The sequence below is a fragment of the Eubalaena glacialis genome, chromosome 18, assembly GCF_028564815.1.
Source record: "Eubalaena glacialis isolate mEubGla1 chromosome 18, mEubGla1.1.hap2.+ XY, whole genome shotgun sequence".
NCBI lineage: Eukaryota > Metazoa > Chordata > Mammalia > Artiodactyla > Balaenidae > Eubalaena > Eubalaena glacialis.
Genome location: NC_083733.1, coordinates 238,975 through 262,378, shown reverse-complemented (window position 1 = coordinate 262,378; position 23,404 = coordinate 238,975). Strand labels below are relative to the sequence as shown.

General features: G+C 55.5%; 2 protein-coding genes across 4 annotated transcripts; one reads left to right on the top strand and one right to left on the bottom strand.

The window, feature by feature from the left end:
* Window positions 1-964: 964 nt before the first annotated feature.
* Window positions 965-17,809, top strand: DEF8 (differentially expressed in FDCP 8 homolog). Of its 3 annotated transcripts, XR_009697828.1 has the most exons (13): window positions 965-1,041; window positions 7,049-7,182; window positions 7,821-7,918; window positions 9,282-9,431; window positions 10,373-10,514; window positions 11,750-11,914; window positions 12,501-12,628; window positions 12,807-12,920; window positions 13,773-13,853; window positions 14,435-14,575; window positions 14,678-14,787; window positions 14,886-14,981; window positions 15,890-15,934. XR_009697828.1 is itself a non-coding variant. In XM_061172850.1 (12 exons), the coding sequence occupies exons 2-12, from the start codon at window positions 7,059-7,061 to the stop codon at window positions 15,990-15,992; spliced, it is 1,305 nt and encodes a 434-aa protein (XP_061028833.1). In that variant the 5' UTR covers window positions 965-1,041; window positions 7,049-7,058; the 3' UTR covers window positions 15,993-17,809. The 3 variants fall into 3 exon arrangements, 2 of the variants coding, with proteins under 2 accessions (XP_061028833.1, XP_061028832.1); XM_061172850.1 differs by lacking the exon at window positions 14,886-14,981 and having other exon boundaries at window positions 14,486-14,575; window positions 15,890-17,809; XM_061172849.1 differs by lacking the exon at window positions 14,886-14,981 and having other exon boundaries at window positions 15,890-17,809.
* A 3,750-nt stretch (window positions 17,810-21,559) lies between these two features.
* LOC133078872 (tigger transposable element-derived protein 1-like) lies at window positions 21,560-22,936 on the bottom strand. The gene has a single exon (XM_061174031.1). It carries the CDS (start codon window positions 22,934-22,936, stop codon window positions 21,560-21,562), a length of 1,377 nt encoding a protein of 458 aa, XP_061030014.1.
* Window positions 22,937-23,404: the final 468 nt, after the last annotated feature.

The following is a 23,404-nucleotide window of genomic DNA, read 5'->3' as shown; positions in this document are numbered from 1 at the left end:
CGCAACTAGAGAAAAGACCGCGCGCAGCAACGAAGACCCAACGCAGCCAAAAATAAATAAATTTAAAAAAAAAAGAAAATTAAATACCAACGTTTAAAAGAGTGTTTGGTTTCGACTTAAACCAGGACTTTTGTGATTATGGAAAATCTAGGCAATGCCGTCCCCTGCCTATACCATTGTCGATGGAAAATCAATCAGTCGATCTAAGGAAGAAATGGAAAATTTTATTCGAGCCAAATTTGAGGATTACAACCCAGGAACACCATCTCAGTAAAGCTCCAAGGACTGTTCTGCCATTAGAAGTCAAGTCACAGTTATACAGGTTTTTTGAGACAGAGGGCTGGACGTCAAATGACATATTATTGACAGTTTAAACAATCTAGATCTAAGCTCATCCTGGCCCCTTACAAGATCAGGAAGGAACCTTATCTTTTTCTAAAACTAGATTTTAAAATATTTATTTATTTATTTTGGCTGTGCCGGGTCTTTGTTGTGGTATGCGGACTCTTAGTTGAGGCATGTGGGATCTAGTTCCCTGACCAGGGATGGAACGGGAGCCCCTTGCATTGGGAGCGCAGAGTCTTACCCACTGGTCTACCACGGAAATCCCGGAACCCTATCTTTTAAGCAGCTGTCCTGGATGCCAGGAGAATGTCGCTCTTTGTGGCTGAGCAGGCATTTCTGCCGATGGGGAGGTTTGATCGATGCATAAATGCAGATACAGCTGCACAGCGGGGAGAGAGGAGGCCAAGGGGCAGAGAAAATTTTTATGTTTAAAATTTTCTTGTCTTGCCATAAAACATGAATTTTTTTTTCACACCAGCTTGAAGAGCTGGGATGAAGTGTCACCCATTTCCTGGAGCGGGAGGTGGAGGCCTCCGGGCCGGGGGCGGGACGCGCAGACGCCGCCTGTGCTGTGAGCCTCCGGGCCGCAGGAGGCAGCAGCGGGCGGGGCGGATACAATGTATCGAGGGCGGCGGTGGATACGATGTAACGAGGCCGGCGGGGCGCACACAATGTAGCGAGGGCTGCGGCGGTCAGGTGAGCGGCGGAGCGGGCGCGGGCGGGGGTCTGGGTGGAGGAGACGGGGACGCTCGGGCCGCCGCGCCCCGGAGCTCGCAGAGCCCCCTCTCCCGACGCGGACGCCGGGGCGCAGGGCGCCAGGGACCCGCCCGAGGCCCCGGCCCGGGCGCAGAGCAGGATTCAGACCCGCGGGTCCTCACCGGAGGGCAGAGGGGTTTGGAGACTCAGCCGCCCCCACCCACTCGAGCAGGGTTCAGCGGGGAAGGCCGCCCCTCCCCCCCGGCAGATGACACTGTCACTGCTTCCAGCTGCCGACACTCGCTGTCTGCAGGATCCGTGAGGCCCGAGGGGTCGCCGTGGCTGTGCCGCCCTGCGCTGGGGCTGCACCACTCGGAGCCTCAGTTTCCTCATCTATGAAACGGGCGGGCGTGGTGGAAGAGACCTGCCCCTGTGCGGAGCCAGTTAGCGAGGGTCCCCAGAGTGTATGTTGCTGTTGTTGTTGTGGGTGAAGGTGGCGGAGGCCCGTTTGGGGGCGGCGTCTCCCGGACGCGGGGGCGGCTGCTGCTAAGCTTCAGCCGCAAACGGGCCTTCAAGGGACAGTAAATGCCCCTGCGGGGTCCTGGCGGGCCTCCTTCCAGGTGTGAGCAGTTAGGATGCACCTTCGGCCCTGCCCCCTCCGGGGAGAAGTCCAGGGGCCTCTGGTGGAAGCCGGGGTGATAGCAGGACCTCTTGGTGGCCGTGCCTCCCGGAGAACAGGAGAGGCTGGTTGGGGCACATCTGAGCTTCAGCCCCTGTTCCTCGGGGCCCTGAGAGGTCTTGGGCTTTGTTCTGAGCTTTCCTTTGATTGCAAAGCCGTGGGGTCCGCAGCCCCCGTGAGAGGAGGTCTCTGGAGGAGGGTAGACAGTGGAGTAGCGGGTTTCCTGCATGCCTCTCAGTGCCCACCTTCCTGCGTGCTCCTCTCTGAGGCCAAGCCTGAATTCCGGGTGCAGAGCTCTCTGGGGGGTGAACCTGGTGGGGTGGTGAGGGTTGCTGTCGCTTTCCTCAAAGTCAGCTGCCGCGCACTACATCTGCCAGGCCCCTGTGTTGGGACATCATCTGTCTGCCCTCGGCAGCTCCCCTCCCACACCCCCAAATATGATTCTCCAACTTGGCCGGAGAGAAACTGGGGCTGAGAGAAGTCAGGTGACCCCACTCATTCACTCACCTGCAGCCTCTCTGCCAGGCCTGAGACTGGCACTGCCCATAAAGGGGTTAATGAGAGATGCTTTTTCCAGGAGAGCCTGTAGCCCAAGGAGGGCTGCTGGGAAGAGTGGAGGTGTTCCTGCCTTTGAGCTCCTCCGGCCATATTTTATTTTATTTATTTATTTTTCTAGGTAGGGCCTGAGAACCTGTGCTTTTTATTTATTTATTTATTTAAATTGAAGTATAGTTGATTTACAGCGTTCTGTTAGTTTCTGGTGTACAGCAAAGTGATTCAGTTAAATATGTAGATATAGATAGATATATTCTTCTTCATATTCTTGCCCATTATGGTTTATTACAGGATGTGGAATATAGTTCCCTGTGCTATACAGTAGGACCTTGTTGTTTATCCATCCTATATATAATAGTTTGCATCTGCTGACCCCAAACGCCGGATCCAACCCCCCACCCCCTCCCCCTTGGCAACCACAAGTCTGTTCTCTATGTCTGTGAGTCTGTTTCTGTTTCATAGATAAGTTCATTTGTGTCATATTTTAGAGTCCACATATAAGCGATATCATATGGTATTTGTCTTTCTCTTTCTGACTTATTTCACTGAGTATGATAATCTCTAGGTCCATCCATGTTGCTACAAATGGCATTATTTCATTCCTTTTTTTTTTTTTGAGATTTAAAAGTGACTTATTTCCGGTTCTTACTGATTTCATTTCTCACATACACTCTTTAAGAAATAAAGGACAAAGTAGGAAATTAAAGTACATTACTAAAGACACAGCAGTGTTTACAACACACACCGATGTCATCACATCCTCTTGTTAAGTGCTGTATGTTTCCCATGCTCAGGCCTCACCGGACAAGTTCTGTTTGAGTCTAAAAAAGTAAAATATCACCCTGTGGTCCAATAGATGGGTGAAAAAAAAAATACTTTGGCAATTCCCTGGGGACAGGCCAGGGTTATATACTGGTTGAGCCACAGCATCCAGGCTGCACAGGTAAAGAGAGAAAAGGTGGGGTTGGGTGGGATGCCAGAAACCAGAGAGGTGAGGTGAAGGGATTACAGGAAATACCTCCTGAGGGAGGGAGTCTCCACTTTCAGACTCTTTTTTTTTTTTAATTGGAGTAAAATTGCTTTACAATGTTGTGCTAGTTTCTGCTGTACAATGACGTGAATCAGCTGTATGTATACCTACATCCCCTCGCTCTCGGACCTCCCTTCCACCTCCCCCCGCATCCCACCTATCTAGGTCGTCACAGAGCACCGAGCTGAGCTCCCTGTGCTATACTGCAGGTTCCCACTAGCTAGCTATTCTACACACGGTAGTGTATGTATGTCAAACCTAATCTCCCAATTCATCCTACCATTCCCTTCCCCTCCCCGTGTCCGCACATCCATTCTGTATGTCTGCATCTCTATTCCTGCCCTACAAATAGGTTCATCTGTACCATTTTTCTAGATTCCACATATATGCGTTAATATACGATATTTGTTTTTCTCTTTCTGGCTTACTTCGCTCTGTATGACAGACTCTAGGTCCATCCACGTCTCTATAAATGACCCAATTTCATTCCTTTTTATGGCTGAGTAATATTCCATTATATATATGTACCACATCTTTATCCATTTGTCTGTCAGTGGACATTTAGGTTGTTTCCGTGTGTTGGCTACCGTGCATAGTGCTGCTGTGAACATGGGGGTGCCTGTGTCTTTTTGAATTATGGTTTCCTCCAGATATATGCCCAGGAGTGGGATTGCAGGATCATATGGCAACTCTATTTCTAGTTTTCTGAGGAACCTCCATACTGTTCACCATAGTGCCTCTGGCCATCTTTTAAAACGCTGGGAGGTTTCTGGGGAGAGACCCCTGGGGGTGGCTCCTGACCCTCCAGTCTCTTGGGGTTGGGCTGATCATCAAGTGATGTCAGGGACAGTTTGCTCTGCAGCGACTGTGGGTTACAGGCTTTACTGCCACGCACAAGTGCTTAATCCTCACCGCCCCCACCCCGCCCCAGGAGGCAGGCATGCTCCCTTATTTATGGGCAAGAAAGTGCTCATCACTGGGAGAGGCAGCATTAAATCAAGCCTGGCTTATTCTTAATAGTAACAGTGATAATGATAAGTTGCAGCTGGTGTTTATTTCTGGCCAAGGTAGTCAGAACTTTGTATTGACTAATTTAATCTTTAACCCTACACAGTGGGTACTATTATTATCCCCACTTGAAACATGAGAACTCAAAAGCACAGAAAGCTTTAGGCATTTGCCCAAGGTCACACAGCTGGAGCTGACAGAGCTGGGATTTGAATAGGGCCAGTTTGTCTGCTGACCACAAGGCTGTTAGGGTGATCAGTCAGGATCTGTTTTGGCTGCAAGAGACAGAACTCGTCCTCCCAGTAACAGTAGTTTAAACAGAAGTTTATTTCTGTCTCACCTGAATGAAGCCTGGGGGTGAGCAGCTCAGGGCTTCCTCACCACTCCGGAAGAAGGGGTTAGTGAATATGGATCTCACTTGTTAGTGACAACTGGATCTCCCCTGCGCTCTGGGGGCTTCCTAGGGCACTGTGGCCCTTGCCATCTGGGGCGGTGCTGGGCATCAGGGCCTGACCACCCTGTGTGAGCTGCCCAGAGACATCAGTTCATAAGGGAGACCGTGACTTGGGCCCATGGCATCTGTGTCCTGCCCTGTTTTGACCTAGGGGCAGCTAGTCAATGGGTGCCAGGTTCTACCAGGCTGGAACTTCCAACCCACATCCCACCACAGAGACCAGAGAGGCAGGCGAGGTCCCAGGGGGTGTGTGAGAGTCCCTGCCCAGGTGCAGGGCAGCACTGGGTGGGGTGGGGTGGCCCTGGGCCATCCACGCTGGCTCAGTTCTCCTTTCATGGGCTGGAGGGCAGATAGGAGTCATAGGATTGCCTTGTATAATAACAAATTATTTCAGACGGTAACCAGGTATAAGGAAAGCATAACCAACATCCATGCCCTTACTACAAAGCTTTAACAAACATCTGTCCAACTTCTGTGAACTCATTTGGCCCTGAAGCAGAGAGAGGCTAAGAGATGTGGACCCGCTAGTTAAGTGGGGGGGACCTGGGAGGCAAACCCCACCAAAGTCCCTTCCTCTGTCTCAGGAGCATCAGCCCCGTGTGTTTGCGGTTTGCTGAGCTCTGGGCAGGGGAAAGCAGTGCCAGGCTGTGAACCAGACACTTACTGCCTGTTTCCTTGGGTCCTGAGGTGTGGGGCTGGGCATGGGCTCTGGCCACATGGGGCATCGGTGCAGCGCCAGCCTGGCCCACACGGTGACTACACAGCGTTCGTGGGCCCTCCCCATGCGGTACCGGGAGGTGGGCCCTGCCCAAGGCCACACTGCAGGTGGCAGAGCAGGCCTGAGCCCTGGTGTCAGCACTGACCCTTCTGCTGGGTGGGGGGGATGGGGAGGGAGGGTTCTGGATGCTCTGACTGGAAAGGAGCACCTTGGGTCCAGGGCCAGAGGGAGGCACTGAGTCCCGGCAGGTGTGATCCTCGGGTCCAGGGCCAGAGGGAGGCACTGAGTCCCGGCAGGTGTGATCCTCGGGTCCAGGGCCAGAGGGAGGCACTGAGTCCCGGCAGGTGTGATCCTCGGGTCCAGGGCCAGAGGGAGGAACTGAGTCCCGGCAGGTGTGATCCTCGGGTCCAGGGCCAGAGGGAGGCACTGAGTCCCGGCAGGTGTGGTCCTTGGGTCCAGGGCCAGAGGGAGGCACTGAGTCCCGGCAGGTGTGATCCTTGGGTCCAGGGCCAGAGGGAGGAACTGGGTCCTGGCAGGTGTGACCCTTGGGTCCAGGGCCAGAGGGAGGAACTGGGTCCCGGCAGGTGTGATCCTTGGGTCCAGGGCCAGAGGGAGGCACTGAGTCCCGGCATGTGTGATCCTCGGGTCCAGGGCCAGAGAGAGGAACTGAGTCCCGGCAGGTGTGATCCTTGGGTCCAGGGCCAGAAGGGAGGAACTGGGTCCCGGCAGGTGTGATCCTCGGGTCCAGGGCCAGAGAGAGGAACTGAGTCCCGGCAGGTGTGATCCTCGGGTCCAGGGCCAGAAGGGAGGAACGGAGTCCCGGCAGGTGTGACCCTTGGGTCCAGGACCAGAGGGAGGAACTGGGTCCCGGCAGGTGTGATCCTTGGGTCCAGGGCCAGAAGGGAGAAGCTGAGCCCCGGCAGGTGTGGTCCTCGGGTCCAGGGCCAGAAGGGAGGAACTGAGTCCCGGCAGGTGTGGTCCTTGGGTCCAGGGCCAGAGGGAGGAACTGAGTCCCGGCAGGTGTGACCCTTGGGTCCAGGGCCAGAGGGAGGAACTGAGTCCCGGCAGGTGTGACCCTTGAGTCCAGGGCCAGAAGGGAGGAACGGAGTCCCGGCAGGTGTGACCCTTGGGTCCAGGGCCAGAGGGAGGCACTGAGTCCCGGCAGGTGTGATCCTGGGAGCAGCACAGCCTTGGCCCCTCGGTGGGCAGGGAGGGCACGGCTCTACCAGGGCAAGCGAGGCAGGTGGGATCAACGGGGCCCGTGCTGGAGGTCTGACTGGGCACGCCCTCCTGGCCCTGCCTGCCCCATCATCGGCTTGGACATCACTGGTGTTTCTGAGGGGGCTCCAGCAGTGGGCGCCGGGGTGAGGGGGCTGAGCTAGTTTGGGGAGGGTCTGAAGGGGGAGGCCGTGGTGTGGGGATGTTCAGCCCAGACCCTCCTGGGGAAGGATGAGGGGCCAGGCCTCCCCTCTGAAGCCCCAGGCACTCAGAAAGGCGAGGGGACCGCGGCAAGCCCGGGAGCTGGACGCCCACCTCTGCCCCGCCCGGCCCGCCCGCCTGCAGGTGGGGTGCTATGGAACATGACGAGAAGCTCGCCCGGTTCCGGCAGGTCCACCTCAATCCTTTCAACAAGCAGCTCGGGCCCTGGCAGCATGAGCAGGGGGCTGGCAAGGAGGCCCTGGAGGTCGCTTCTGAAGGTGGGTGCTGGGGGCTGCTGTGCGGGTGGTCTGACCCCATCACACCGGCCCCCCCATCTACAGGGTTCCTCCCGTGGACACGCAGGGGCCCCCCTCTTCTCTGCAGCACAGCCTGCTTTCCCCCTGTTGCATCCCCTGGGGAATGAACACTCCCCTGGGCAGGGATGTGTGCCTGTCTTGTCACTGCTGTGTCCCAGGGCCCAGCACACACCGGGTGCTCACTTGGAGAATGCGTGGGGCGTGAACTCAGCGCCAAGATCTGGAGGGTGAGAGGTCAGCAGGATGTGAGCCCCGAGACTGCGGATGGAGCCAATGGGGTGCCGGGGGCCCCGGGGGCGTGTGTGCAGAGGTGGCCGGTGTCCACACGGGGTTTCACGTGTTCTGGTGTGTAGCGCTCCAGCGGCCTTTCTCGAGCCCGTAGATGTACACACGAGGCGTGGGCCTTAGAAATCGGCATGTTTCTGTAATATTTACTGTTTTTGCACGGCACTCTCCTGTCTGCACAAGGATACGGGTTCCTTTGCAAATGCAAACAGGGCCGATGCCAGGGCAGGGCCCTGCTTCCCTCGCCTCCCGTGGGCTCCACAGCTTCCTCCTGGGGGTGGCAGGCTGACTCGTCTCTCTGCCGCCCTCCCCAGAGGCCCTGCCCGAGCTGCCCCCGGGAGAGCCAGAGTTTCGCTGTCCTGAGCGCGTGATGGATCTAGGCCTGTCTGAGGACCACTTCGCCCGCCCTGTGGTAAGGTTCAGGGTCTGCGGGTGGGGAGGGGGACAAGGTGAGCCCCCAAAGCACGAGGAGCCGGCCATGTCCATCTCAGCAGGGGCTCCTGGGCCTGGAATCTGAGGCCCATGTGACACCTGGCTCCCACCCCCAAAACGTGTTTGCGGGCCTGTGGGGACGGGCTGGACCTGGGATTGGGAGCCTGGGCCGCTGTTCTCCTGAGCGCTGTTCCCTCCCCTCCGCACCTGGATCCTGTGAAGCAGATGTGAGAGTTAATTCCATCTGGGGTCCCAGGGAATGCTATAGTCACGCTGTAGGGTGAGGGAGAGGGCGGGAGAGGGGAAGCCCCCTGCCCACACCTGCTGCCCGCTCAGCTAGGCAGGGCCACTCTTGTCTGTGCTATATTTTGTTCCATGGAAACCTTGCTGTTTCTTGTTTTGTTTGTTTGTTTGTTTTTTAATAAAAGGGCTCTAATAATTTTTTTTTTAAGTTTGAAAGTCTTCCCGTTTTATGCAAACTATCTCCAAAACTTTTGAGAGAAACGTTATAGTAACATTCAAATATGATTTTTAAAAAATTCACCTGGAGACCCCAGTTCTCTTCTGCTATTCATTTTTGTTGTTCACGTGGCCTTTAAGCTTTACGCTTTGCTGGTACAGATACCTATTTCATTTATGTGTTTTGCACCTTTATTATAACATTTCTGAGCCCCTCCTATGGGCCACACGCTGGTTTCCAAGAGAGGTGGCACCTCCTCTTTGCCTGGAGGCTCAGTGTACTGGGGGGAGGAGCATGGCTTCTGAGGGCAGTGACACTCCTTTCCTGGGGCAAGGTCAGCCCCAGCTCTGAGACCTGGCCTGTCTCCCTGCCCCTGAGTCTAGGGGCTTTGCTGGGCCCTGCCCCCGGTCCACCTGTGAGGTGCTGGGGCCAGGGGCGGGTGGGTGCCCGGGGTGTCTCTGAGCTTGGTGACCGAACCAGAGGCCACTTCCTCTCCTTGTTGACAGACGAGTGTCATTTCCCTGCTTTCATCCAAGAGGAAGTTCTGTAGAAGTAAGCGAAATAGCATAGCCAGAAAAGCAATTGGATTTCTAAAAGAGGGAAGTTGTGTTTTGAAAAACATCCTGAATTAGGTCTCCAGAGGCCCATGGGTGGACGGGTCCAGAGAGGGGGCAGGTGGTGTGGGGTGGCTCCTGCCTCTGCTGCCCAGCTTCCCGGGTCTTGAGCAAGTCCTCGGCCACCTGGGCCACCTGGGCGAGCAGGGCCAGGGAGGTCTTCTCTGGGCGCAACTGCCTATGAGGCTGGGCCTGGCCAAAAAGGAGAGCACGCAGGGGGCATGTGTCATTGTCCCCAAACCCGCCACCTCCCACCTCCACCCGAGCAGGGCCTGTTCCTGGCCTCTGACATCCAGCAGCTGCGGCAGGCCATCCAGGAGTGCAAACAGGTGATCCTGGAGCTGCCGGAGCACTCGGAGAAGCAGAAGGACGCCGTGGTGAGGCTCATCCACCTCCGGCTGAAGCTCCAGGAGCTGAAGGTGGGTGCCGGCCGCCCCCCACCAGGCAGCTGGAGCTGGGCTGGGGCGCGCACGTCCGGAGGCCGGGCCGCCTCTGGGGCCGAGGGGCTGAGGTTCCACCCTCCACACCTGACTGGCTGAAGCTACCCAGGCAGGCGGGAGGGAGAGATGGGCCCTCACCACAGGCGCAGCCTGTTTCTCTGCTAGTGTGATGTGATCGCAGTCTCCTGGGTCATGTGTCCACCCACTGGGGCAAGTGGGTGAGTTAATCCCACCTTGAACCACATGACCCAGAGCAGGGGGTGCTTTGCCGAAGGTGACAACAGAAGGGCTCGTGGATCCTGGAAGCCAAACACCACAGGGGTCCATCATGTAGTCCTTGAGTCTGTGCCCTGTTTGGCTGGGGCCCCACCGCATCCCTGTGCTGGTTCCTGAGTCCCTGGGAATATAGAAAGTGGAATGTTCATTAGAATATAGGTAAGGCTATGGCACGAGCTAAGACACCCCAAAATACAGTGGCTGAAAGGAATTGGTTGTGTAGTTTTACTCGTGTGGAAATGTTGTAGGTGGCCCAGGGCCCATCTGGCAGCTCTTGGTGTCGAAGACCCCAGGTCCTCCTTTTCTGGTGCTCTGCCACTCCCTGGCAAGTCCACGACAGCCCCCCACTGCCTCTGGGTCTGCACCCAACCGGCAAAAGCAATGTGGGAAGGGCAGCGAAGGCCCTTTCACTCCTGCTCACGTGCCCCCGGGGCAGCACCTAGGTACCAAGGTAGTCTGTAATCTGGGTGGTCCCGGCCTGACCAATCACTGTGTTTTATTGTAAGGGAAGGGCTGCGGCACTGGGGTAAATTTCACAACCTCTGCTACACGTGGTACCTGGGAGACGTCGTCAAGGGGTTCGTGTGACGGGAAAAGAGCTGCCGCCTGGCTCACCTGTGACCCCTCCCTGGCCCCCTCCCCAGGACCCCAATGAGGATGAGCCCAACATCCGAGTCCTTCTTGAGCACCGCTTCTACAAGGAGAAGAGCAAGAGTGTGAAGCAAACCTGTGACAAGTGTCACACTGTCATCTGGGGGCTCATTCAGACCTGGTACACCTGCACAGGTGGGCTGAGACCAAGCTGCTCCTTCTGGCCTGGCACTCCAGGCCCCAAGGGAGGGGGAGTTCTCTGCTGTGTTTTCGGTATTTACTGAGCCCTGCGGTGTGGGGGTGTGGGGGTGGGGGGGATGGGAGGTACAGCAAGGGATGAAAGACCCAGATACCTGCCTTCACCAGGCTCACATCCACTACCACGTGTGGCTATGCAAATTTCAATTAATTAAAGTAAATAGCTAGTTCCTCAGTTGTACCATGCACATTCCAAGTACGCAATAGCCACATGAGGCTGGTGGTCACCCGTTGGACAGTGCAGACAGGACGTTTCCATCACTGCAGAAAATTCCATTGGAGGTGCTGTTCTGGATGAAAAATCAAATAAGTAAATGAAATGGTATGTTAGACATACAGTGAAAAAGAATAAGGAAAGGGACTGGCCTGTGTTGGGGAGGGGGATGGGTGCTACGTTAGGGTGAAATGAAAAGGCGTCATGTGACATTTAATAAAAAACTTGGAGGTTGGGGGCAAACCAGGAGTATATCTAGGAAGGAACATTTCCGCAGGGGAGCTGTCTGTGCAAAGGCCCTGTGGTCTGTGTGTGTCCACTGTCTTCGAGGAGGAGCAGAGAGCAGTGTGGCTGGAGCACTGTGTCTGGGAGGGGGCATGGCAGAGGTGGGCTCAGAGGTGGCTAGAGACTTTTGCGTAAGCGCACTGGGGCTACAGGTGAGTGCAGGACGTACTTAGGTTTTAACTCTGGCTGCTGAGCTGAGCGTGGCCTGAAGGAGGGAAAGAGATGGCCTGTGACCAGGGTGGGGCGTTCGCATGAGAAGGGGCCAAGTGCAGCCCTAGCGGAAGGACCGGGATGACGTCTCAGTAGGTGGAAAGATGGAGGCACGGAAACCTGAGCTGGGAAGACTGGGGCGGGACTGGTCAGGAAGAGCTGGATCCCACTTAGACAGCTTGGGTTTGAGCCCTTTAGGCACCCAGATGGGAATGGCAGGTAGGTCCCTGGCCCTTTGAGTATGGAGTTGGGGGGGAAAGGTCTGCACGTACCTTCAGGGCAAGACTTGGGTGGGGACTGAAGGGACCTCTGACATTTGAGAACCTGCAGTGGTGCCTGGAGAGGCTCTTGGGTTGGTCTGGGAATCGGAGTAGAGGCCCCTGGGGGTCCCAGCAGCTGAAGGTCAGCCTGGGCCGCAGGGTGCCCACCCTTCTAAGAGGCACGTTGTCGGGCCCCCAACCAGGGTGTTATTACCGCTGTCACAGCAAGTGTTTGAACCTCATCTCCAAGCCCTGCGTGCGGTCCAAAGTCAGCCACCAGGCCGAGTATGAGCTGAACATCTGCCCCGAGGCAGGGCTGGACAGCCAGGACTACCGCTGTGCTGAGTGCCGGGCACCCATCTCTCTGCGTGAGTGCCGCGGGGTGAGCAGGGCACAGGGCCGAGGGGAGCGGCCTGGGCCAGGAGCCCTGCCAGGGCCAGGAGCCCTGTCAACAGCTGTATGAGAAGCTTGGGTGCGTGCAGTGGCTAAGGGTAGCGTGACTCCGGTGGAGCGAGTCCTGCTCCTTTCCTGGGGAAGCGACAAGGGGCTGCTACGGGTGCCTTTTCACTTCCCACCCGGGCAGAGTGAGGTTGCAACGTGGGTCCCCTAGGAGTCCCTGCAGGGCTGGGCTGCCCTCAGCCTCCCATGTGTGGCCCCATTGTCACAGAAAACCCCCCTCGATGGGGAAATCCCGCAACAGTCACTCACAGGCTGTGTATCAGGCCTTCTTCCTAGAAATATACTGCCTCTGGCAGTCGCCTGGCGGGAGTCCTACTATTGTCCCATTTTACTGGTGAGAAACAGGGAAGCAGGGTGGCCTAGAAGACGATGAGTCGGGTGTGGAGGGTGGAACCCTTGGCCCCGCCGCTGGTTCTCGTCCTGTGTGCCGTGGGCGCAGCTGGGGGAGGGACCTCGCAGGTCTCCCAGACTTTGTAACGCTCTCCCTCTCCACAGGGGGTGTGCCCAGCGAGGCCCGGCAGTGCGACTACACCGGCCAGTACTACTGCAGCCACTGCCACTGGAACGACCTGGCTGTCATCCCAGCGCGTGTGGTGCACAACTGGGACTTCGAGCCGCGCAAGGTGGGCGGGGAGCGCAGCGAGGTGGAGCGAGGGGCACGGCCCTGGGGTACAGCCCTCGCCGGCTGGGGATTGGGTGGGGGAGGGGGCGTGGCCTGGGGGGAGAGGCGGGGCTCAGGCCTGCGCGCGGTGGGGGCTTGGGGGCGGGGCGCCGGAGGTGCCGCCTTCCCGCCCCCGGCAGGTGTCCCGCGGCAGCATGCGCTACCTGGCGCTGATGGTGTCGAGGCCCGTGCTCCGGCTCCGGGAGATCAACCCTCTGCTGTTCAACTACGTGGAGGAGCTGGTGGAGATCCGGGTGAGGCTGGGGAGGGGGCGGGCGTGGGGCGACTCTGCTGCCCCCGGGGTGTGGTGGAGCAGAGAGATGCCGCCTGCTTGGCTGGGCCCCGCCCCTGTCCTTTACGTTGAAGTCGCTAAAGCAACTGTCCAGCCACAATATGAAATACAACGCAAGGATCAGAGGCAATTTGAAATTTTCTAGTAGCCACATTAGAAAAATAAGAAGCAGGTGAAGTTCATTTCAGTGATGTAGTTTATCTAACACAACCTATCGGTGTACATTATGGAGGTACACTGCACTGTTTCTCTTTCTTGCACTAGTTTGCGTCCCAGTGTGTATTCTCCAGTTAACCACGTCTGTGTGCTCAGGTGCTGGACGCGGCTGGGGGCCACTCTCTTTGCCACTCAGCAGGAGGCCGGGGTGGGGCACGGGCGGGTGAGGGTGCCTCAGGCTGGTGCTGAGAGGGGTGGGGCTTGAACGGGAGCGGGCTGAGGCACAGCAGGCTGAGCTGCCGAGATCCCGGGCTGAGGAGGGGTTTGACTGGTCAGTCTCCATCGATGGAGGCAAGCTCAGATGCGCCCGAGGTGTGTGTGCACGTGTGGAGCTGGGCTCGGGGGAGAGACTGCGGACCAAGGAACCTCAGGATCCTGCCTGGCCGGGACGCTGTGGCTTGAACTTGAGCTTGGCTGGAGCGCTCAGATCTGGGGCTGTGCTGGGGGACGGGAAGGTACCTCCATTCCCTACTGACCCAGAGGGTAAGGTGACATAACTTCCTACACAGCCAGAGCAGGGCCAGCCCCGCCCCCACAGATACACCAGGTATAGCCCCTGCCCCCGCCAGGGATGCCCACCTGCCCCTCTTGTCCACAGAAGCTGCGCCAGGATATCTTGCTCATGAAGCCGTATTTCATCACCTGCAGGGAGGCCATGGCAGCACGCCTGCTCCTGCAGGTCAGCCCACCTGCCCCGGGGGGTGGGGGGAAGGGGATCTGTCGGGGAGGGTGGGTGGGAAACAGACCAGGGCCGTGAGGGGATGACTTGATACCTTGTGTGTGTTGTGCTGTTAGCAGAAGGTCTCCACACTGTCCCCGGGAACACTAGGTCTGCCGTAAGCAAACAGGCATTGTACCCACAAAAACGTTCTCTGATTCCATCCACTTGAGAAGCGCTGAGAGGAGCGGGTCTTATCCTGCAGCCTTCATGGGAGTCTCCATGGAGTGGACCAGGCACAGGCCAGCCCAGGAAGGGTTGACCACAAAACACTTTTCAAGGCTCACCTGTTTATTTGTTCTACAAATACTCACTGGGTGCCTGCTGCAGGCAGACAGTGTCTGGGTCCTGGGGGGCAGGGAGCAGAGCGGTGCCCTTCGGGTTGGGCAGACAAGAAAAGCAGGAAGCAGCGCGTGTCGGGGGGTGGCGAGGTGTGTGGACAAGATAAAGTGGGGAAGGGGGCCCAGCTGCTGGCGAGCCGGGGTGTGGGCAGTGCGAGGGCCCTGGCCCGCCACCAGGGGTCACGGTGGCTGGGCCCGCAGCTCCAGGACCGGCAGCACTTTGTGGAGAACGACGAGATGTACTCCGTGCAGGACCTGCTGGACGCACACACGGGCCGCCTGGGCTGCTCGCTGGCGGAGACCCACACGCTGTTTGCCAAGCACATCAAGCTGGACTGCGAGGTGGGCCCCCCCGCGGGCCAGGTGGGGAGGGCGGGAGGGGGGCTCTGGCGGACGTGCCCCCCACCCTGAGAGCGGGCACTGACCATCCCGCCTCGCCGCCAGCGGTGCCAGGCCAAGGGCTTTGTGTGTGAGCTCTGCAGAGAGGGTGACGTGCTCTTCCCCTTCGACAGCCACACGTCAGTGTGCGCCGACTGCTCCGCCGTCTTCCACAGGTCGGTGCTCGAGACCCTGACCCCCGACCCCCTCCGATAGACGCGGGGAGAGGGAGGGAGGGAGACACTGGGGCTTGATCTTTGCCGCCTGGTTTCAGATCCCTTTGCCTTGATCCTGAGATGTGGACTTAGACCCTGATGGTGAGACTCAGCTGAAGTTCCGCTGGGAAGAAGCCCCCGTGGGCTGGAGAGGGGTGCGCAGCCCAGACCCCGCGGGTGCGCGCGTATCCGGCTGGCTTCCCTCCTCCACCGGGACTGAGGTTTAGCTGAGGCCAGAGCTTCCTAAACTTCTTAGCTCTTGTGATTTTTTTTCAAACATTCCCTAGGCCACAAGAAATACCTAACATTTTTGTTTATTAAGTACTTAGGTTCAAACAACTTAAGCATTTATGTCCTAAAGTCTTGCGGGTGTTTGGAAGAATGATACACATAAATCGGAAGAAAGATATTTGAATTCGTTAAGCACAGTTACCAATAGGCGTGCGCCTGCTGGGCCCACACAGCTTCAGCTTCTCACACTGGGCTCAGATGGGACCCCGCCACCCCTGTTTCAGTCCACACTGGTTTTTCCTGGCACTTGGTGTTCCTCAGAGCCACCGCCGACCTCACAGGTCTGCAGAGCTGGGATTGCGGTTGCAGTGACTATAGCAGAAGCTGTTGTTAAAACCGTGAGCTCCCTCGAGCTAGCAGTTTGCATGGTGTCTGTCCTGTCAAATACTGCTACGCCCCCTTCAAACATTTAAACTGCCATGGGGACCGTGTGCACCTCCACAGAGCCCTGAGTGGAGGCTCTGCACGGCGGTGGGGACAGGCCGGGGGTCACTGAGCTCTGAGCAGAACCCTCCCCGTCAGAGGGTGACAGGCAATAGGTGTGGAGCCGTTAGGAGGTGCCCGCACAGACGGACGGGACAGCAGGCCTGGCAGGCACGCCTGGGTGCAGCCCTCTGCACTGACCCTTTGGGAGAAACTCCGCTTCAGTTTCCGCGTCCGTCCGGGGGGATACTGGGACCTGACTTAAGGAGCTTGTGAAGACTCGGTGGTAGAAGTCTACATGCAGAGAGCCGTGCCCCTTCCCGGGCTGACCCTGTCTCCCTGCCCCCAGGGACTGCTACTACGACAATTCCACCACGTGCCCTAGGTGTGCCCGCCTCACCTTGCGGAAGCAGTCACTCTTCCAGGAGCCTGGTCCAGACGTGGATGCCTAGAGCAATGGAACCCCTCGTGGGCCTGTCTGGGGCCCGCCCTGCCGGTCGTTGCCGAAGTCAAGATGTTTCTTGGGCTCTGAAGACCCTAAGCTACAGCCCCTGGACCTCTCCCCAGCACCTCGGGGATGATGGTAAGCGCTGGGGGATGACTGGCCTCGTGGGGCACCACAAGGACCATCATCCCCTAGCGCTTACCGGGACTTGGGGCAGCCACGCCTGGCTGTTTTCTGGCTGCTGTGTGGGCCAGGATGTGCACCCCCTCCCCGAACTGCAGAGCTTTAAGGGGAGGGGAGTGGGGGAGGGATTCTTCTCATCTCCCTTTGGCCAAGAGCCCCCCACACCCTTGGGACCAAGGCTGCTGGGCCTGGGCCACCCTGGAAATCCTGGAGGGCTTCCGGGGAGTGGCCAACAAGACTGAGGCGGCCAGCTGCACACACTCAGCCTTGGCCTGAGTTTTATCTGCGGTGGATGCTTTGGGTTCTACGTGGAGGCTCCCTCCCCCGGCCCCTTGTCTCTCTGGGGACCTCTGGTTGTCCCTGGCTGGGGCTGTTCATCACTATCTCCCAAGGGCCCTGCCCCTGCCTCCCCCCAGGGTTCTCTCTCTGGGTCCTCCTCTGGCGGGTCAGTCCAAGGGTTACTGGCTTTTTCTACACAGCATGGAAGGAAGGGGCCATCTAGCTGTCACCCCCGGGGGGACCGGCCGCCGCTCCTGCCTTGGCCCAGCCCAGCTTACCCTGGTGCTCCAAGCTGTGGGGCTGGGGGTCCCGCCCAAAGAGGCTGCCCTGCTTCCGGGTGTGGAGCAGGGACTGTGCCCCGGGGGAGGCCAGGGTTAGGTGAGAGGGCTGGTGACAGTAGGCGCGGGACCCAGTGTGCCGAGGAGCTGCGTGCTGCCACCACGGTGCCTGCCTGCAGAGGCCTTGGAGACCCCGACCGGGGGCCTTCCGTTTGGGGGCCTGTGGTCAGGCACCAGAAATCTTTGCTCCAGCAGAGGGAGCCGGGATGCAGGACTGACCCCCAGCTGTCCAGTGGGGGAGCTGCGTTTGCGGGGACCCTCGGGAGACCCTGCCGTCCAGGGGAAGGCCCGTGGGAAGAGGACGTCTCAGGACACGGCTGTGCAGTTCTTCCTGCCCTCCTCCCCGCCCTGGACTGTGCCCGACTATTGACGCACAGGCGGTGGGCGGTGGGCAGGGGATACAGCCACCTGGGCGTCCATCACCTTTGACTGGGAAGCCCGAGCAGAGGCTCGGCCAGCAGAAAGGCCAGCTTCGCTAGCTGGTGGGCCGACGCGGGCGGTGGGTAAAGACAGCGCCACCCCCTCCTCACCCCTCTGCACCCCAGGGAAGCCCTGTCCGGTGGCTTTAGGCGATCCCCTCCATCTGTGCTGAGCACAGTGGGAGGCTGGCCCCCATCGGGACCCCTTTCTTCTCGGGGTTGAGCGGGGGTTAAAGGCTAAATGCCCTCCTGCTACACCCCAGATCTGCACACGTCTCACCGCAGCGTCTCGTTTCTGTCATAGGGATGTTGGCCATCCCCGAATCACATCATTCCAGTTACAATGACTGTGTCCACAGGAAACGTTAGTAGACTGCCATTTGTTGGACAAAGTTGGCTTTTTTTTTTTTAAACTACCCCCGTTACCTCTGCCCCATCTCCCCCTTCTGGATGACAAATTCTTTAAACAGAATCATGCGTGGGTCTTTCTGAGTCCACCTCATGGTAGCAAGAACCCACCAAGGAACCAGTTAGCATGGGCAGGCCCTCCCAGGAGAGCTGTGTAATGGGCTGCAGCCCCTGTCTCACTAAATCTGTGTTCTCCAGACCGTGGTGTGTGTGCTGAACTGGGGACAGGGCAGGGTTTGCTTGACATACGAATCAAACACAGGTTTAGTCACAGCCCACAGCCCTCCCCATCCAACGGGGTCGACTGTAATCTGGGCATCGTGCCTAGGCCTCAGTGTGCTGACCCCTCTAAGAGGCACTAAAACACATCCCTGGTGGGGCTGTTTGGGTGCCAGGAAGCACCGGGCACAGCCTGGCACACGGAGAATGCTCAGTGAGTAGAAGATCCGTCTTCTCTGCATAACCCTCCCGGTGGAAAGACTGTCTCGTTAACGCACCCTAAGTAGTGCACGTCCCAGGTCTAGCTCCTGGGAGCCTCTCGCGTCTTCCCGAGCTGGACCCACTGACAGGGCCCTTGGACTTCAGGAGAACCCTACACCCCCTCCCAAATTACATTCAAAGCTCTGTGTATGTACATTTCTCTAGAGAGATGAGCCCTGGTTTTGACCAGGATCTCAAAGAAAACATCAGGAATGTGCTTGAGAAGGTGACTTTATCCAGCTGCATCCAGACAGGCTGGTAGACAGCAGCCCTATGGCCGAGGAGACCTGAGAGCTCGATGGGGGCACAGGCAGAGGGTGGGGGAAAGGCGTGTGAGGGGGTCCGTGGGCCTGGTGCTGGCACCCCCAGCTTCAAACAGCTAAGGCTGCACGTGGGCATCAGAGGACGCAGCCTCCACCCACCCCCTTCAGGTATGAAAGAGTACTTTCTTTTAACCTTTTAATTTTGACAAATTTAGGTTTACAGAAGTGTTGCAGAAACACTCCCAGGTACCCATCTCCTGGATTCCATAAATGTTAACATCTTGCCCCATTTGCTTCATCCTTTCTCCACACTCTTGTGGACCATCTGGCAGTTAAGTTGCCCCTTTGCCTCTAAGTAACTCGTGTGTTACTCCCAAACAAGGACGTTGCCTTACACGGCTGCAGTGCGGTCATAACATCAGGAGTTGACATTGATTTGGGACCATAAAACCTATAACAAACCGTATTCACGTTTTGCCATTCAGTTGCCATGTCGTTTTACCCTTTAATCTGGAAGGGTTCATGACACTGACATTGAAAACCACAGGCTAGGGACGTCCCTGGTGGCGCAGTGGTTAAGAGTCTGCCTGCCAATGCAGGGGACATGGGTTTAAGCCCTGGTCCGGGAAGCTCCCACATGCCACGGAGCAACGAAGCCCGTCTGCCACAACTACTGAGCCTGTGCTCTAGAGCCCGTGAGCCACAAGTACTGAGCCTGCGAGCCACAACTGCTGCTACTGTGGCAGCACAACAACTGAAGCCTGTGTGCCTAGAGCCCCTGCTCTGCAACAAGAGAAGCCACCGCAACGAGAAGCCCGCGCACCGCAAGGAAGAGGAGCCCCCGCTCGCCACTAGAAAAAGCCCGCGTGCAGCGACGAAGACCCAACGCAGCCAAATAAATTAATTTAAAAAAAAAAAGAAAAGCACAGGCTAATTATTCTGAAGACTTTCCTTCAGTGTGGGTTTTTCTGATTGGATTTGGGCTTTGCACTTTTGGTGGGATTTTCACAGAAGTGATGCTGTGTCTGTAGTGTGTCTGCTGTGTCTGTAGTGTGTCATCTGTCCTACTCCTGGAGATGCTTTGGTCCCCCTGTCTCCTGTGTCCTTTTGACACGTTCCTGGCATTCTTTAGGCACTTGCTTCCTTTCCAGCATAGCAAGGTGTTCCAGGCTTATTCTGTAATTTCCCCAGTCCCAGCCCTGGAACCAGTCATGTTTCTGAGGAGCCCCAGAACCTTCTGGTGGAGCATGGCACTCAGGAAACAAGATGTGGTCGTTGGTTACGCTCATGGCTGGGGTAGGAAATAGTACCCCATGTCCATTTCCTTATTGGTCTATAAACATATTAAAAACCATGAGTTTACACTGATACTTCCAATTTCAAAACAACACAAGAGTCATTCTTTCCCTTTTTCATATTTGCAATTCCCTTGCTTGACAGCGAGAAACCCGGCTCCATTATCCATAATATACTTATTTGCTCAATCCTAGAGTACACACAAAGCACCTTCGGCATTGCTCACCTATGCTGGTGAAAAACAAGGCTACTAACAAGCGTTTAATATTTGTTTAGATTCTTTTTTGTCTCTAGTCTGAGGGCACATAGTCAAAATAAGGTGTTTAAAATTTACTTGGGTGTTTCTCCCCCTTCGTTGTGGATATGCAATTCATGCGCAATACGGTTCCGTTCATATACTCCACTGTTTTATTTCCCTACCCTTGTTTACTTTTGTTTGTGCAATATATTAACATGGTTCCCCAACCAGAACTTCCCAAAAGGTACAAAAGTTACATCTCCCCCCCCACCCCCATAACCAATCTCTTCAGTCTCCGATTTCTCCTTCCTGTGTTTCTTTTCGTACAAGATACGTGTGTATTTTATTTCCTCTTCTTTCTTCCACAAAAGGTAGCACACTCTACTCTTGCATGTTGCTTTTTTTCAATTAATAATATATCCTGGAAACCACTCCGCATCAGCTGAGTTCTTCCTTATTCTACTATTATGGTAGCTATCATCATTTACAACTGTCTTACATTCCACCGTGTGAAAGCGCCATTTTATGTTTGACTATTTCACTTGAGACTCTTCAGGCTGTTCCGTAGCTTTTGCAGTTACAAACAAGGCTGCAACAAATAATCCGTGCACATATATTTTCTTTTGTTGTCAGTGTATCTTTAGAGTATAATCCTAAAAGTGGGATTGCTAAATCAAAAGAAATGTATTTTTTATTAGTGTTCAATGCCCCTCGGTAAGGGATGTGCAAACCTGCACTCTCAGCGGCAGCGAATGAGGGTGCCAGTAGTGCCACAGCCACACCAAGAGGATGTGCAGTCACACGTTTTGATTATTGCCCATCTGAATGATGAGAAATGGTATCTGTGTAGCTTTCATTTGCATTTCTCTTGAGTGAGGTCAAGCTTATGTTTCAAGATCCAATTTACTTATTTATGAATTCTATCTTTTGCCCACTTTTCTATTGGATTTTTGGTATTCTCAATCTTTAACAGTCCTTCACATATCAGGGATATTAGCCCATTATCTGTGAGAAATTTTCTTCCAGTGTGTCATTTGCCTTTGACCTCGTTTGTAGTGTTTTATCCTCATAGAAAAGTTTCGTTTTGTTACCTTTTCATACGGTTAAACTGATTAATCTTAAATCTCCTCTGGATTTTGAGTCCTAGAAAATCTTCCCCGACACCCATGTCAAAGACATTCATCCATGTGTTTTGTAGTACTTGTATGGTTTCAATTTTTACATTTAGATCCCTCATCGGTTTGTTTATTCTTGTGTATGCTGTGAGTTATGAATTAACTATCTTTTGCCAAATTTTAACCAGCTGTCCTGCACTATTTAAAAAAAAAAAAAGCCTACCTGTATCTATTTCTGGACTTTCTATTGTATTCTACAGGTCTGAATTACCTCCCTGATTCAATCACAGAGGTTTTATAGTGTGCTTTAATGTCTACCAGGGCTAGTCTCCTCGTAGTTTGTTTTAAATAACTTTTCCTGGATCTTCTTTCATTCAATCTTCTTAAAGCACATATTTAAGTAAAATTTTAATGCCAAAATTGATGCTCTTAAGTGTCAAAATGAAAATACCAGAACAGAGTTTCCAGGGATGTTAAACACCTGAAAGCAGAGGCTTGGCTGGGCCTCACCCAGGAGGTCACCCTGTTGCGTCTGGTCACGCACCCTGAGGTCGCCTAGGAGAGCTGCTTTGAGCGCCGCTCCTTCTCACTGTACAGGTCCCTGTAGCAGCTTATTGCATCGTTGATCGCTCTCGAAACTTTCAGGTTCCACGCATCATCAGGGCTGTTACTGGTAAGGACCTGCAAGCCGGCCTCGAAATGCGAGAAGGCTGCTGACAGCTCCCGTGTGGTTAGTTGGCGCAGGGCAGGTGCAGCCTCTTCACCCGCCTCCTCCTCCTCTCCTGCCGGTTCCTGCTCCAGCCGCACCAGCTCCTCATTTGAGAGACCCTCCTCGTGGGACAGCAGCAGCTGGTCCACGTCAGCTTCTCCCACCTCTCCGAGCGCCACACTCTTGGCAAGGGTCACAATATTTTGTTGAAGCTGGGCAATGTTGTCTGTTTGGGAAACACTCTGGAACTGAACACACTCGGGCCATATCTTCTTCCACACACCGTTCATTGTTGCTGGCCTGAGCTCCTCCCAAGCTATTGCAATGTTGTCCACAGCATCCATGATGCTGTACTTTCTCCAAAACTCCCTGATCTCAGCTGTATCGTCCCCATCTGTTGCTTCTAGGATGTGCTCAAAAGTCCTTCTCAGGTAATGAGCTTTGAAGGTAGAGGCCACACCTTGACCCATGGGCTGGATCGAGTCAGCTGTATTGTCATGAAGATATTCCACTCTTACATTATCAGACAGATCGCTCAAATTTACTGGGTGGCATGGTGCGTTGTCTAAGATGAGCAGTGCTTTGTTGGTGAGATTATTTTGGGCACAGTATTTTTCAATGGCAGGGCAAAAAAAGTATGTGAACCACTCGTGAAAGATGCTCCTGGTTGCCCAGGCCTTTTTATTTGAGCGCCAAATCACAGGCAAATTGGGCTTGGAGTACCCCTCCAGAGCCTTGGGGTTTTCTGAGTGGTACACCAATAAGGGCTTCAACTTAAAGTCCCCAGCTGCATTGCCGCCAAGAAGCAGCATCAAGCGATCTTTGGATGATTTAAACCCGGGCTCAGCTTTCTCTTCTACCGAAATAAACGTTCTTTCAGGCATTCTTTTCCAATAAAGCCCTGTCTCATCTACATTAAAAACTTGCTGGGGGGTGTACTCACCTTCTTGGATGATGCTTTTCAGGATTTCTGGATATACATCCTCCTTGCCAGGAGCCGTGCTGTTCATCTTGAAGTGGGGCAAACAGTGGCGTTCCTTGAATCTCACAAACCACCCTTTACTTGCACTAAACTTTGCTGTTTGAGAGCTTTCCCCTTGTTCACGCTGTAAGTCATCAAACAAACTCTTAGCCTTCTCCTGAATAACGGTGACGCTCAGGGGCACGTTTCGCTGGCTGTGGTCTTCAAGCCACACACGCAACAACCGCTCCATGGTCTCCATGACTGCACTTCGGTGGCGAGTCAACCGGGAGGCTCTCAACGGAGTAGCTATTTGTGAACTCGCTTTGATTTTTTCTTTGTTATCTCGGATTGTCGCCACTGTAGAGACAGCAAGGCCTAAGGCCTTTGCGACCTGGCTGAGCTTTTCACCCACTTCAAACCGTCTTAACACTTCTAATTTCACGTCGAGGGTAATTGCTTTCCGTTCCCTTTTGGCACTCGGGATGGCCGTCGCATTTCGGGGCCTTTTCCCAGGCATCTTTGCCTCCGGAATGTACTAAAAGAACAGCAGTTCCAGGTGCGAGAAAGCCTGTGGTTATTCTATGCCCCCTTGCAGAACCTGGGGAAGAGAAAGTGGGGCTTCGAGGAGGCGCAGGCTGCCGTCCCTGGGGACGTGGAAGGGTCAGCACAGGCCGGCCCACGACACTGTCCAGGGCGGCCAGCGTGGGCCTCCGGCGTCGATCAGAGC